The 15,995-nt window shown below is 33.4% G+C and overlaps 1 protein-coding gene across 2 annotated transcripts; it reads left to right on the top strand.

The window, feature by feature from the left end:
* Nucleotides 1-5,344: 5,344 nt before the first annotated feature.
* LOC106376647 (probable serine/threonine-protein kinase At1g09600) lies at nt 5,345-8,671 on the top strand. Of its 2 annotated transcripts, XM_013816750.3 has the most exons (9): nt 5,353-5,437; nt 5,801-6,259; nt 6,331-6,615; nt 6,698-7,009; nt 7,099-7,329; nt 7,416-7,516; nt 7,602-7,707; nt 7,804-8,175; nt 8,278-8,671. In XM_013816750.3, the coding sequence occupies exons 2-9, from the start codon at nt 5,813-5,815 to the stop codon at nt 8,467-8,469; spliced, it is 2,046 nt and encodes a 681-aa protein (XP_013672204.2). In that variant the 5' UTR covers nt 5,353-5,437; nt 5,801-5,812; the 3' UTR covers nt 8,470-8,671. The 2 variants fall into 2 exon arrangements, with proteins under 2 accessions (XP_013672203.2, XP_013672204.2); XM_013816749.3 differs by having other exon boundaries at nt 5,345-6,259.
* Nucleotides 8,672-15,995: the final 7,324 nt, after the last annotated feature.

Genomic DNA, 15,995 nt, shown 5'->3' with positions numbered 1-15,995 from the left:
CACACTATCTTATATCCATCCCTTTGATATTAGAGACACTTTACAAGTTTTCCTGTTGTATAGAATGATCTACAGGATGATCTACAGGAGTATCAACCACATTATTCACAGTGTTCCTCTAGCCTGCAGTGCCTATGATGTTGTGAATTTGAAGAAGAGTTATTTTGGTAGATGACATGATTCCTTAAACGAGAAATCCTATCATGCAGATCATTGTACTTGACAAGAGTATCTTCAGAGATGAATCAAGTTAAAGAACCTTCTTCACGACTTCGGCTCAGATTATACCCCAATATGTAGATTCCGTCAATGATTAATTTATGATTTCACAACGGAGAAAAAGAAAACAATCTTTAATTTTTGAGCCAACAGAGTTATGTTAACACACTAACATCATATATTAGTAATTCTTAAGCGTGCATGAAACTTGATCCACGCACTGTATTTTCTGAGGTCCATCATAATTAACCGACCCAAAATAAAATAAATTTCAACAGAAAAGGTTTAATACCAACATCCTCATTTTAACGTCACTGAGATGGATCAAGTATATCACAACGGTAGTGCGGTGAGATGATAGTAACAAAAATATATAGATCAATATATATATATATAGAGATTTTTGTTATTAAATATTGTATGGTGCGGTGCGGTTTATCATTGCCATAGGCTTCTAATGTTACGAACCGCCCCACCCCGCACCGCAGTTAACAATAACAAAAATCTCTACATATACAATATATTCATACGTTTTTATAATTGTTAAAACCGCACCGCAGTTAAACCGCTTGTCTCACACCGCTCAATCCGCAGTTACCATTCAGAACCATAATGTATTTAGGTCTACGTATTATGTGCGGACATGTAGTTCATCTAGTTTTCCTATTTTCCATCGATATTAGAATATTTTTAAAACTCAAAATAAATTATTTTAATATAATATATATTTATTAAAAATTATTTATATTATTTATTGATTTATGATTTTAGTGTGATTATATGTTTGCATGGAATTTTTCTAAAAATTGTAATTTTACTATCATATCTAATTGTGTCCTATTTTAAAATGATCAAATTTAAAATTGATAAATCTTTATATATTAATTGAGAAGAATTACAACTTTTATTTTATAGTCACATGTCACCCCTAGGATGATTCTTAGAATCCCTAGAAAAATTAGTTGGTCTATCTAAACATATATTATACTTTTATTAAGCTAATTATCAAATTGGTTAGTAGTGTACAAAAGAATATTATCCATTCTTTTCTTAAATAAAAAAACTATGGAATTACCTAATATGATCAACATATATATGAAATTAATGATTATTAATAATAAAGATTTGATAACAATTTTTATATCCTCCTCATTTTTGTCTAATTTTATATTATTAAAAAATTAAACAATCACATTAGCCGTATAATAATTTTTTTTTTATGTCAATACAATTGATATTTAGTTATCTTATTATATAAAGCTTGGTTCTTCAAAGTTTCTAATTAACACGATCGGGACACATGACAGTTATATAATTAAGATTGTGACATGTGTTAGTATTGTTTTTTTTCTAAAATCATTAAAAAAAAGATAATTTTTTAAAAAATGATAGTAATTATCCTTTTTAAAAATCTTAATCCTTTTTAAAAATCTTAAACCAAAAAATTGTAGAAGAGTATTTAATGTTAATTTTCTTTTATTGGTTCTTCAAAGTTGCTAATTAACACGATCGCGACACATGGTAGTTATATAATTAAGATTGTGACATGTGTTAATATTAATTTTCTTTTTCTATCATAAACAAAAAAAAACTATAATTATTCACAGATTAACATGATTTTTTGAAAAAAAATAATAGTAATTTTCGTTTTTACAAATCCTATACCAAAAACGATTTGTACAAATAATTTATTTAATACTAATTTTCCTTTACTAAAATCATAAACCAAAAACTATTTGTACAAATAACTTTCCTTTTCTAAAATAATAAAGAAAAGATAACTGTAAAAAAATTGATAGTAATTATCCTTTTTAAAATTGTAAAGCCAAAAAATTGTAAAAGAGTGTTTAATGTTAATTTTCCTTTATTAAAATCTGATTTTTTTTGAAAAAAAGTAATAGTAATTTTTCGTTTTTACAAATCTTATACCAAAAACGATTTGTATAAATAATTTATTTAAAACTAATTTTCCTTTTCTAAAATCATAAAGAAAAGATAACTGTAAAAAATATTAATAGTAATTATCCTTTTTAAAACTTTTAAACCAAAAAATTGTAAAAGAGTGTTTAATGTTAATTTTCCTTTATTCAAATCCTAATTAAAAAGATCATAAACAAATAGGAACTACAATTATTCACACATATATATATATAGGACTAAGCTCTCTTATATTTTGTACCTTCTCATATTTGATCAGCAAGCATAACGAAAAATATTAGGTGAGTTTTTTGGTCATCGCATGTTCTTTTCTTCTTATAAACTGATGTTAATTTTTTTTTCATTATTGTCATGCTGCACACGTAAGTTATTGCCACAATAATGCTTAGGAGTTTGTACATACAATATATAATTAGTTATGCTGTTGTACATAAGTTAATGTCAACGTCAATTTACTACTTTAATACGTTTAATTATGCTTATGTGTGTTCGTTCTATTTATTACTTTCTAACTGAAATTGCAATTCCATTTGCTACCAGGAATAATCAAGAAACAATGGTTTCAGAAAGTTATTTAACACTAGATCAGTTAAATAAGAAACGTCCTTACCGTCGTACTGTAGAAATTCCAAGAAGCTAACAATCCTAAACTACGAGCCTCTTCTAAATCAAGTCAAGAGCAAGGTTAATACCTGGAGTGAATCGTTTTCTTTTGCTGGAAGGTTGCTATTGGTGAACACTGTCATTGCTGGAATCACAAACTTGCAGCTGACGGATGAAGAAGACACCTACGTCTAGACTGTCAACGGATCAAACTGGAACAAGTACAACACAGGATCAATCTACAAGGAACTCAAGAATCATGCACCCTTAGTTCAGTGGTACAACACAATTTGGTGTGAAGGAGGCATACCTAAACACAACTTCCTGGCTTGGTTTTTTGAACTATACCGCAGCCCTACAAGAGATCGATAAATCAACTGGGGCCTCAATGTTGATCCATTCTGCCTTCTATGCAATGCGGCTCCAGAAACTCGAGATCACCTTCTTTTTGACTGCTGTTACAGCTGGGAAGTCTGGTCCTCAACGTAGCTTTGCTAATCAGGTTACCACTCCATCATCAACTACTTCAACAGTCTACGACTCCCAAAGCCTCACAAAAAAACTCTTCCTAATCGCTTGGAAATGCGCAATATACCTACTCTGGACCGAATGAAACTCAAGGCTCCACAGGAGATGCTTCAGATCGCCCACCTCTCTACTATCAACTCTCAACCTCACTTTCCGAAATAGATGGTCAAGTCTTCGATCACAGAACACAGTCTCGGTTTCAGCTATGATCCAGATGTGGCTCCGATGATCTCTTTAGTTATCTTGCACCGATCGGATCCTTTTTCTGCATCGCCTGCGACTTTCTCCTCCTTGCACTGCATGCTCTGTAATTAGCTGTCTCTGTTGGGGAAAAATTGGACTGGGCTCTTATCTAAACTTATTCTCTAATTATCAGGTTAACTAAGTAACTAAGGCCGAAAACATTACTAAGGCCCAAAAACCTGTATTTTTTCCTTTCCTGCATTTAAATAGAAAGCCTTTGGTCTGAGAAAAGTTGGCCGATTCTAGCACCAACTATCACCATCATGATTTTATATACATGAACTTTTTTTTTTTGAAAAAAAATTGTCTTTGTGTATATATACATGAACTTTAAAGCTATGTTAAAACCTTCGTGAACTATATTAAATTTTGAAAGCACTACATGACCTATTAAAATATGGTGAAAAACTACGTAACTCATCTTCATTAATTAACGGTAATGGAGTGTTGTAGTAACAAAAATGTGTTGTTTAATCTAGGGCGGGCGTTCGGATACCCATTCGGGTTCGATTTGGATCTAAGTAGGTTCAGTTCGGATTCGGATAACCCATTTAAATAATTTATAAAATTTTAAAATTCATTATATACTTTAAATTTCTCAAAATCTATAAATAAAATAATATATTACATATAAATTTGAATAACATATGTCAAAACACCTACAATTAACATATAAATTGGTTTGGTTTGAATATTTTGATAGAGAATCAATAGAATTTTTAAGTATTTTTTGGTGTTTTCAGTATATTTTAGTTATCTTAGACATTTAGTTTTGACTATTTGTTTATATTTTCAAGTATTTTACACGCCTTAAAAGTATCTTATATATTTTGGATGTTTTTAATATACATTAAATCTAAAAATAATTAATATATTTAGGTATATAAATCTATTTTCGATATATTCGGATACCTGAAATACTTTGGTTCGGGTCGGGTTCGGTTTCGGTTCTCTAGATACCAAAATTTTGAACCCGTTCGGATATTTATTCAATTTTGGTTCCGGTTCGGTACTACTTTTTTGGAACGGGTATGGTTCAGTTTTTCGGATTCGGCTTTTTTTGCCTAACCCTATTTTAATCTCTGTTTCATAGCAACATACGAAGATGTTTACTTTAAATTAATATAATAAAAACAAGTTATAAAAATTCTCTTAAAATCATTCCAAATTACAATTAGTATAGCCTTGCATCATTCCAAAATACGATCTGAGTTGAACTTGAACATGATTATTTCAAAACAGACAACATAGTCTCATCATTAAAAGGTGAACTATTTATAAAAAACAAAAAAAAATTATTAACTATTGTAAAACACGAAAGACAAACATCAAAAATTATGTAGAAAACAAATTTATATTCAAAAATGTGTCCATAACATATACATATATTCTAAAATTGATGTAAAAAAATTGTCATTCTTTATATGTTTTCATAAAATTAAAAATCAAACAAAAACCCGTGCAACGCACGGGTCCATAGTATACTATATAAAATAAATAAAATTATTATTTTGATATATTTACCTAAACAATTATTGTAAATGAACATGAGCTAATGTTTTGATTTTATGTGCTTAATTTAATTTAATTATATATATAATATGTAAATGAATACAAAATAAATAATAATATGTAAAAATCATTTGGATGTATAATGTTCATTCCACGCTCTTAACCTAGTCTATTATATTTGTTAGTTTATTAAGTATCAATTATAGAGTTTTTTTTGGGTGCACATCATTTTCATACAAAATAAAAAATAGGCATGGTATGGACCTTGTAAAAGGGTTTGGGTAGTATCTTGTTAGTATTAAATTACATAGGAATATCCCACAACCTCTCTGCCTTGGACTTTTGATTTTCCTTTTTGCTTTGTCTCTGTTTCCTTCTTCAACAATTTTCGCAGGTATGAACCAACAACCCAGATCCGAAAATCTCTCAGTTGCAAAAAAATTCTACCACGTTTCTTCTTTTTCTCTACCTCTCTCATCGCTTTTTTCTTCTTTACTGACCAAGTCTTCACCCTTTGATTCTCTCTGATTTCCACTTTTTTTTTTTTGACCTAAACTTACTTTCGGACACAACAATGTTCATCTAAACATACCAGTTCCTTGTCTAGATCTACGATAAAAGATCACTTTAAGTTTTTCTTTTCCAATGCCTTTGATCTGAGGATCTACAAAAAAAAAAAAAGGTTTTTCTTTTATATATTTGATCTCTTTCTTTTGATCAATTTCAAATCAAATTGCATTGTGGAATCGGGTTACAGTGATCTCGAAGGATGGGGTGCGTATCCTCAAAAGGCGTGCGAACCAACGATGGTTACATGGAGACCAACCATGTAAGTATTCCAAAAGACAGAACCTCCAAGAAACAACCATCTTCAGAGGAAACAAGCGCTAATGGAAACGACGCTACACTGAGGTTAATACCCAATACTAACCATGTCTTCTCTGATGACGACGAAGAGGAGGAGGAGGAGGAGGAGGAGAAGAAGAGCTTTGAGATGAAATCTCTTGAATCAGTTTCTCAAAAAGGCACCACTGTCGAGTTACTTGATAATGTAGGACCGTTGCAGCCAAGAGTGAGTCGAATTGCTAGTGTTACCAATGGAGACAGAACAGCTAAGGTTATTGCCGGTTGGCCCTCTTGGTTGGTTTCCGTTGCTGGTGAAGCTCTCAGTGGATGGCTTCCTCGTTGTGCAGATTCCTTCGAGAAGTTAGAGATGGTTAGAGAAAAGAGAAAATCAAAGTTTGAATCTTTTTCGATCTCATAAAAGTTTTTAATGATGAATTGCAGATTGGGCAAGGGACGTATAGCAATGTATACAGAGCCCGTGATCTCGAAACGAACCAGATCGTTGCGCTGAAGAAGGTTCGGTTTGCTAATATGGATCCAGAGAGTGTGAGGTTCATGGCCAGAGAGATAATCATCCTCCGTAGGCTTAACCATCCAAACGTTATGAAACTCCAAGGGCTTATCATTTCAAAGGCTTCCGCAAGTATGTATCTTGTATTTGAATACATGGACCATGATCTTACAGGCCTTGCTTCAACCCCTGGGATTAACTTCTCTCAGGCACAGGTAAATAATAAAAAAAAACATCTCTAGTTTGTGTAGTAACTTCAGTTTTGTAACATTCTGAATATGTTTTTTTTTCTATTAGATCAAATGTTACATGAAGCAGTTGATGCTTGGATTAGAACATTGCCATAGCTGTGGTGTGTTGCACCGTGACATCAAGGGATCGAATCTTCTGCTAGATCGTAACAATAATCTCAAGATTGCTGATTTTGGTCTTTCTACTTTTTACCAACGGAAACAGCCTCTGACTAGCCGTGTTGTGACCTTGTGGTACCGCCCGCCTGAGCTTCTGCTCGGTTCCACAGACTATGGAGTCACGGCTGATCTGTGGAGCACAGGATGTATACTCGCTGAGCTCTTTACTGGGAAGCCTCTTCTTCCCGGAAGAACCGAGGTGTTGTTTGTTTCCACTATGAATCATTTAAAAATATTTTGTCAGAGCAGAAGAAATGGATATTAAAAAGAGAGAATATGTATGAACAGGTAGAACAAATGCACAAGATCTTTAAGCTCTGTGGATCACCTTCCGAGGAGTATTGGAGAAGATCAAGATTGCGGCATGCAACCATCTTTAAACCTCAACATCAGTACAAGCGATGTTTAGCTGAGACATATAAGGATCTTATCCCTTCTTCAGCTTTGGCTCTCCTTGATGTTCTTCTAGCTGTAGAGCCGGAAGCACGTGGAACCACATCCTCTGCCCTTCAAAGCGAGGTTGTTACTTATGAAACTATTCCCTCATTCAGGCTTCAATAGGTTAGTAGCATTGTGGCTTACACATTTCTTTTTTTTTTCCTCAGTTCTTTACTACAAAACCTTTTCCAAGCGAGCCATCAAGCTTACCGAGATATCAGCCAAGGAAAGAATTTGATATCAAGCTTCGAGAAGAGGAAGCAAGACGGTAAGATTCAGATCTTATGACCCTTCTGGTTTGTTTATTAGTACCAACATCTCAGTGAACACTTTAAAAATTTTCTCATGAGCAGAAGGAAAGGTGCGAGCAGTAAACAGAATGAACAAAAACGGTTTTCAAGAGAATCAAGAGCTGTACCTGCTCCTGGTGCCAATGCAGAGCTACTGGTATCAATACAGGTATCTCTCAACACTAAAGATGCATACATGTGTGTGTTATAAGCCTATGCTTCTATCTTATTGCTCGGATTGTTTTATGTTTTCTTTATTTAACAGAAACGTCTAGGGGAGACTAACCAGACAAGCGTGAGTGAGACGTTTAATCCTGAGGGAGATTCTGGCTCTGGCTTCAGGATTGAGCCACACAATCCCTACACAAATGGTGACAATCATTCTAACGGATCAAGCCATCTGAGAACACAAAGGTCCTATGTCCAACGTGGAGGAGCCCAATTGTCAAGATTCTCAAACTCGGTTGCACCTAACAGAGATGGTTCTTCACAGTTTGGAAGTATGAGAGACGCCTTAGTGAATCAACGCTGGCTTGAAGATGGTTCTGGGAATTGCAATTTGTCCCAAAGATTGCTTGAGAACCCCAATGGTTTGAGGAAAGATGACCCTTCGTCCTCTAGCAAAGGCCCATTAATGGTAACAAGAAACTAAATCCACGTTGAACATTGTTGTTGTTTGTTTGTTAGTTCCTTGTGTTCTCATATTCGTTGCTGATCACAATATGGTGAAAAAACATAGGGTTATGATGGAGAGAAGAGAGAGAGGATTCATTACTCAGGACCGTTGATCTCAGGAGAAGGAAACTTGGATGAAATGTTGAAAGACCATGAAAGGCAGATCTTGTTGGCTGTACGTCGAGCTCAAGCTGATAAGGCTAAGAGGGACGTTAGCAGACAGGCCCGGGGCTCGCTTCTGGCTAATGGAAGTTGATTCTGGGAGATTTCTTAGAGAAATTTTTTTTAAAAAAATAAAAGCAAACTTTTGGGAACAGTCTGATGAGGGTTCTTCACCATACTTGATCAGCTTTTTTTTTTTTGTTAGGACTTAGGATCTTGTCTTGTACAGTCTATTTGCTAACATTTATCTGATTGATTCTTTTAATTAATCTAATAAAATCCCGATTTAGGAGTTATTACTGTTCCAAGTTTACAATCATCTGCTGCTCTGTTAATCATTACGTTATCTGATTTGGCTTGCTTGAAAGAGTTGGTAGTGAAACCGATGTTATTCGTCAACGGGAGCTCGAACCAAAGTTGTGACACATACCAATAATTGGCCTATATCAGTGATCACCATTATGTCAAAGCATTTTCTTGAATTCTCATCCTTTTAGCTGATTCATTCCAGAAGTTTTCAATAGCTCTCAAAATTAATCATCTATGAAAAATACCGTTGTGATCTACTCTGGTCAGAAATGAAAAATGTATTCAAATAAAAATTGGTAAGCTGCGGAATGGTGGAATCGTGTTTTGTTTAGCATTTTATTGACTAATGATTAATCTTTTCCTTAGGGAAGTTTTTTTCCTCTTGATCACAATTGTATCAAAGCATTTTCTTGATTTCTCATCTTTTTAGCTCCTGCATGATTCTTCTTGTTGTTTTCCATAATTCTCAATGTTGAATCATATAAAAAAATTATCAACACTCCGGTCAACAAAAAATAGTGTGCTTAACTAAAGACTATGATTGGTAACTGGGCCATGAAATGTATACTACAACACTCCACAGTTCAAGCCTTCACAGCTGATTGTCAAGAGCTTATCACAATGATCCAACATTCGGGAGTGTGACACAACTTTTCAACCAAGCTTAAGGAATTCACAAGACTTAGAAGACGTTTTCAATCTTTCAATCTTCTAGCTAGGAGTGCTATTTCTATCCATAAAAAGATTGTTTTTGTTTGTTGTTCTATTCTTGTTTTGCTTTCTAAACTATTTCATCTTTCAGTAATAAAATAACATTTTGACGTACAAAAGACATGACTGATAAGTTGCGGAATGATAGAATTGCGTTTTTAGTTTACAAATCGAGAAACTTATAGTTGTATTAGTCTCTCGTTTCTCAGATAGTAGATTTTGTGATAATAGCAAGTAGAAAAGATCTCATATACATGGGATGTGATTGCTTTACAAGAAGAGAAAAAAATAGCATGAGACTTGGTTACAGGTGAGTCAAGTGACAATCCAGACTGAACAAAGAAGCTCGACACATTATCATACGAGTTGGTCACCGGCTTTCTTTTCAGTCTGTCCTTGAGCGGCTGTTTCTGGTCCATGTTTCTTTTCAGTCTGTCCTTGAGCGGCTGTTTATGGTCCATGTTTCTTTTCAATCTTACCATCTGTGATTCTCTCTCTGAGGGCTGCTGCACAAGAGTTTTCCCAGAAAATGAGAAGCAATTGCCAATAATATGATTAATATGATACCTATTACGATCAAACAACATTTTCATATTGGAACCTCCATTTTTACCTAGTTATGTTTTTTTGGTCACACCAAAGTAAACGCAGAGAAGAAGAGAAATAAAAAAGGCAGAAGATGCTTGAAAAATGTTGGTACTGTTGACCAAAAGGCAGAGAGGTTGTGAAGAGCTGATGCGCAACGACTTGTGGAAGTTAACCAGTTTTTATGAAGAAACTTAATAAGAATAATGTATACTAGGTTAAGATCCGCGCCTTGCGCGGTATCAACATTATATATATATAAATTATTATATGTATTAAAGATTTTTACATATTATAAAATAATAAATATATACTAAATAATTAAAAGTCAGTAACTATTAAAAATATAATTAAATTGGTGCGAACACATAAATCAATTGTATTAATCCAAATTTTTTTTTATTTGATAGGATATGTTATTAAATTTAAATGATACTAACATAGATAATACATTTTAGTATATTTTTAATATTAATGTCTATTAAATGATGATTTCTACTCATATAGTTTTTTGATCATTTGTATCTTTTATAAAAAAAAAATTTAATTACTGATAACAAAATTTTCATTGTGGGATTAATAGTTTTAGTAATTTATAATTTAAAAAAAAAATAAGTTGTCAATGATCGTTCAAAACTTTTATCAAAAAAATTATTCAAAGTAAATTTTGAAACTAAAATATTGTATTTTATATGGTTTATAGTTTAATTTAAAATGATATATATATTAATCTTATTAATTAATTAAATTAGACTTTTTACTTATATAATTTTTGTAATCATTTGTATTTTGTTATAACAAAAATTTTAAACCATGGATCATAAAATTTGAATGTGAGACTTTTAACAGTTTTAGTAATTTATGGCCGTTTGTAAAAATTCAAAATATAACATATACATAAAAATCTAAATTTTTATTATATGGTTATTGTGGTTGTTTAATTTATTTAATAGCTTAAAATTAAACAAATATGATAGAAGATACACTATTTTTTATCAAATTTCTATTATTCAAAATCATTAATTGCCATATATATTTTAGCCACATTTAGGCAATTCCGTAAATTTTATTTAAGGAAATAATAAAGTACATTAATGATGAATTTATTGTTAGTTTAATAAAAAGCTTATTATATAATTAGATAGACCAACATATTTCTCTAATGATTCTAAGAATCATTCTATTGATGACATGTGGGTACAAAAAGAAGTTATAATGCTTCTTATAGGGGATGAGAGAAGGACAGTAATATAGTTTAGTAGACCTACCAATAATTCCCACAATTTGACATTGATCGATCTTGAAGCTACTTAATCAAACGACTAGGTAATAATCCGAGCAAGGCGAGTGAAATACTATTTCTAAAACTATACATTATATATTTGTTTTACATTATACATTCTTAACCCACATGTATTGTATGAGTTATATGACATCAAGCATAACAAATATTTCACTGTTTCAAAAAATTTCGTATATTAGTAGTAAAGTTATTGGCCGTTGTGAAAATATATCTATATGTTGGGTCTTATGCTAAGGTCGAACATAATTTTAAATGGAATAAATGATTGTTTAAAAGCCTAATGTTAAAAAATGAGTACATATGTAAAGTATTTTACTTTTGGTGGATAAGAAAATAATCACCGACAGAAGAAATGAAAAGGGAATTAGGTTTTGTACGACAAGTTTAGGCCTGGGCATAAAATCCATAATCTGAAATCCGAACTGAACCCGAACCGAAAAATCCGATCCGTACCCGGTCTGAAATGTAAAAAATACCTGAATGGATCTTGTAAGGTGGTACAAAATATATCTGAACCCGAAGTGTTATTAACCGAACCCGGACGGTAACTCGAACGGGTAACCCGAAAAACCGAAAAATATCCGAAGAAACTGTTCCGAATGTCCAAACTAATATACAATATAATTATATGAAACATGAATATATACTTCAAATATTCAATTTCATATTTATTTTGATATGGTATCTAACAATAAGTATTTAAAATTTAAATAACTACTTTAAATACTTAATTATATATACATAAGTATATATTTCTTATGTTTTGCTTTTAAATTTTAGTTTTATTTCGGGTATACCCGAACCGATCCGATATAACCCGAATCCGAATGATATATGGTTAATTTATGGGTTCTATGATGTGATACAAAACCGACCCGATGTGTTATATCCGAACCCGACCCGTACTTGTAAATTTAATAGAATGAGACCTAGGAGGTGTTATAAAAAAGAACCGAAATCCGAAAAACCCGACCCGAATGCCAACGGGTACCCAAACTAGACAGGTTCATCAGATCTAAAAATATCTAATGTCGAGTTGATTTTTTTTATTTCTTGCTATACGACATCTAATGTCGACTTGAATTTTTTTTATTTCTTGCTTACGAAATATCAACTCAGATTTACTCTTAATTCTTAAAATCAAATCCCCTTTTTTCATTTTATAAACGTATAGTGAAGAGCTAGAGTTCCCTCTAAATAATCTAATTACTATAGAGGAGAATTTTCTTATTCCATAGAGCATTTTGCGACATGTCAGCTTTCCCCAAAAACTTTACTAATGCGAGAGAACTAACCAATATCAATATGGGCTTACCGTAGACATTAACTTTTGTGTTTTCTTCGGCCTTCATTAAATTTGTATATGTTTTCTTCGGCTACCAATTACAGGGCCGATAAAATGGTTGCCCGTTTTAACAGAAGCTATGTCGCTTCGCCTGCATCTCCATATCATTCGTATGAGCTCTGTAACCATCGCCCTGAAACGCTTCACATTCACCTAATGTTACTATGCTTAGGTATACGATAATCCCGGCTTATCTATATTACCCTCACCCTAACGTTCGGCCTGCGTCACCGTATTTATCGCTTCCATAACGAGGCATACTGATACGTACCAGCAGGTCTATTTCCGTAAACGTCGCAAGGGAGTGAACCAGTTGGAGCAGGTGTTGGCTGAGACAGAGTCGAAGGGAGCTGAAGAAGTCGAGTTAGAAAAGGAAGAGGAGAGTAACCTTCTGGTTGAGTAAGAGGGAAGGACGAGTGGGCAAAGACTTGGTGTGAGACAGAGGCTTTGCTACGAGGAATAAAGAATAAAGTCGAGTAGTTGTTTTACTTTTTCTTCATGCTTTTTGTATGTATTGAAGAGTAACGTCATGAGTCCTCTGAGAACGATCGCCATGAGATCGTAATAACTTTAGCATCATCGTTCTTGTACTGTGATTCCTACTGGGGACTACATACTATTTTATATCGAGAGAGTTATTTAAGCTTTGAGTTTCTTATTTCTCTTTTACACGAACAAGTTACGTAAAGGAGAGGGAGATCTTGCGATAAGGGAGATTACACATTCAAACTTATCAAATTGGTGCGGTGAGCGTGGATCGAACACGCGACCTTCAGATACATACCAACAGGTCTATTTCCGTAAACGTCGCAAGGGAGTGAACCAGTTGGAGCAGGTGTTGGCTGAGACAGAGTCGAAGGGAGCTGAAGAAGTGGAGTTAGAAAAGGAAGAGGAGAGTAACCTTCTGGTTGAGTAAGAGGGAAGGACGAGTGGGCAAAGACTTGGTGTGAGACAGAGGCTTTGTTACGAGGAATAAAGAATAAAGTCGAGTAGTTGTTTTACTTTTTCTTCATGCTTTTTGTATGTATTGAAGAGTGACGTCATGAGTCCTCTGAGAACGATCGCCATGAGATCGTAATACCATGAGATCACAATGACGGACAAAGCACTTGGAGAGGACATGCTGCGGTGATGAATCGTAGTTCAGTGGATGTGCAGTGGTTCAGTTGAGAAATAGAGCTCTAGTCATGAGAGAGAAGACCAGTGGATGAAGCGACAATGCAGACATTGTATAGTCGAGTTCACGCCGAACACCGAAGCATTTGGGACCGGAGACGCCATGTGTTGCTGTCGAGGTTGAAGATGGAGAGGAGATGCGATTTGAAGATGACGAACCGCTCGGCCCGAAGAAGATGACAGCATCACACATTTTCTTTTTTAATTTTGTTTTGCTTATGTTTTTTTTTTTAAAATTTAAATTCATTAAGAGCAAACATGTTTTTTTCTTTATTTTTAATTTAAATTCATTAAGAGGAAAGATGTAATTTTAGTAAGAAGAGATCCATCCCGTGGACATTATTTGCAATGTGATTTTGACATATGTCCTCTTTACAATCACTTTCACCAAATAAATGTGGAGAATTTGCCAAATATACCACTTTTTTTGTACCATATTTCATTTCCACCTTAACCAACTTTACCATTAAAATTTTAATAAGAAAAATACATTATAACCCTAACTAATTAAACCAAAAACTACTCTCTTCTTCCCCATGGTTTCTTCAAGTCTCAGATCCAAACTGAACGATATCCGGTGATCAAATCCGACGAATCAGACGACACTGACAAGTTCTCCGGCGAGATCAGACGACGTCGACGAGTTCTCTGGTGAGATCCGACGACGCTGACGAGTTCTACGGTGAGATCCGATGACGCTGACGAGCTCAAACGAACAAGAAGATCTCTGTGACGAATGCTAACTAAGGTGACCGGATAATCGATATACTCATAAAAGCGATCATTTAATTTTATAAAAAAGAATAAGATAAATTTATAAGTGATTATAAAGACTATTTTTCAGATATAGTCTAACAGTTTTTGAAAGCTTTCTTCCGGGAGTTTCAAGATTTGAAAACCACCATCTCTTGATTGATTTTCAGTTTCCTACATTGAAAACACACACTTATAAAATATTATGTAGGTATATATTTTCACCTCATGAAATATATAATATCTTATAAGACATGAAATATATAATATCTTATAAGATATAACTTACTTGTTTTTGTTTGACATTTTCCATTCTCTCATCTTTTTCTTTCTGGTTTTATCAACTGGTTCTGAAAACCGAACGCTAGTCCTTCTAGCCAACTTCACAATGCATCTAATGTGAGAGTTCTTTTTTTTTTTGAATGAATGTTAAATTTATTCGAAACAAAAAACGTTGTTACAAAGAATGCAGCTTGACTTCTACCAAAAAATGGTTAAAAACTGAATTTACACTTGAGTAATCTGATTAACTTGTGTGGTAAGCAAACCAGGCTGACATTGCTCCTTCATATCCTTTTCTTCCGGTATGTTGAATTGTGGAGATCCTATTACGAATGATAAAATCATTCGTATGCTGCAATCTAATGTGAGAGTTCTCTATCTGAGGAAACTCTTCCTTTCCTAATATATCAGCTACCTTATAGACATAATCCATGTTTGAATTTTGGATAATGACTTTTGGATTGTCTGGTGGTTCTGTTTCAGCTTCATAAATACTTGCAGGCAATCTCAAAATTGTGCAAAATTGATTGCTATCTAACTGCAAAACAAAACAAAACAAATTACTTTATAAATAGATGATGTGAACTTTTAATCATGGTCTAAAGATACCTTATCCAAGCATAATGTTCATGTATTTTGACAACAATCTTACATTGAATATATGATAATACAAGGCAACACCTCTCGAGTTCACACATCTTAAAATTACTTGAAATTCAGATTTATAAAGGGTTATAATTTTTCTAAAACTCAATGTTCACTATCCATACTCTTTCTCTTAGATCTAACTAGGGAAATGACAATTCTGAACCAAACTTCTTTGTTTTTTTTTATAACAGAAAGAACAAAATAAAAAAAATGACTTGAAACAAAAAAAAAAATACCCAAGTTAGAAACATACTTGTTGAGAATCGTGAAGAGGAGCCAACATTTTTGAGATGAGATTTTGAATCGTATAGTGTGATTGCTCTTGTCGCCTAAGAGAGATGATCTTGAAATCGTCGTCACTGGATGCTCTTTCCAGAGAGACGTCGTGAGAGAGAAGACCTTATCTCGTCGCCGTCGTGAGAGAAGATTGATCTTGTCGTCGTCGTGAGAGAGAAACTTTATCTCGTCGCTTGATCTAGTTACTTAGGGGCATTTAAGTCATTTACCT

Source organism: Brassica napus, chromosome C1, assembly GCF_020379485.1.
Source record: "Brassica napus cultivar Da-Ae chromosome C1, Da-Ae, whole genome shotgun sequence".
Taxonomy (NCBI): Eukaryota; Viridiplantae; Streptophyta; class Magnoliopsida; order Brassicales; family Brassicaceae; genus Brassica; species Brassica napus.
Note: the sequence above shows the minus strand (reverse complement) of the source record. Positions and strands in the feature narration are given on the sequence as shown.

Bases quoted from the DNA above. Each gene is read 5' to 3' on its own strand.
- LOC106376647 (XM_013816749.3), top strand. From the start codon at position 5,813: ATGGGGTGCGTATCCTCAAAAGGCGTGCGAACCAACGATGGTTACATG. The intron at 7,517-7,601 runs GTAAGATTCAGA...TCTCATGAGCAG, and splicing joins CGAGAAGAGGAAGCAAGACG to AAGGAAAGGTGCGAGCAGTA. The intron at 8,176-8,277 runs GTAACAAGAAAC...GAAAAAACATAG, and splicing joins CTAGCAAAGGCCCATTAATG to GGTTATGATGGAGAGAAGAG.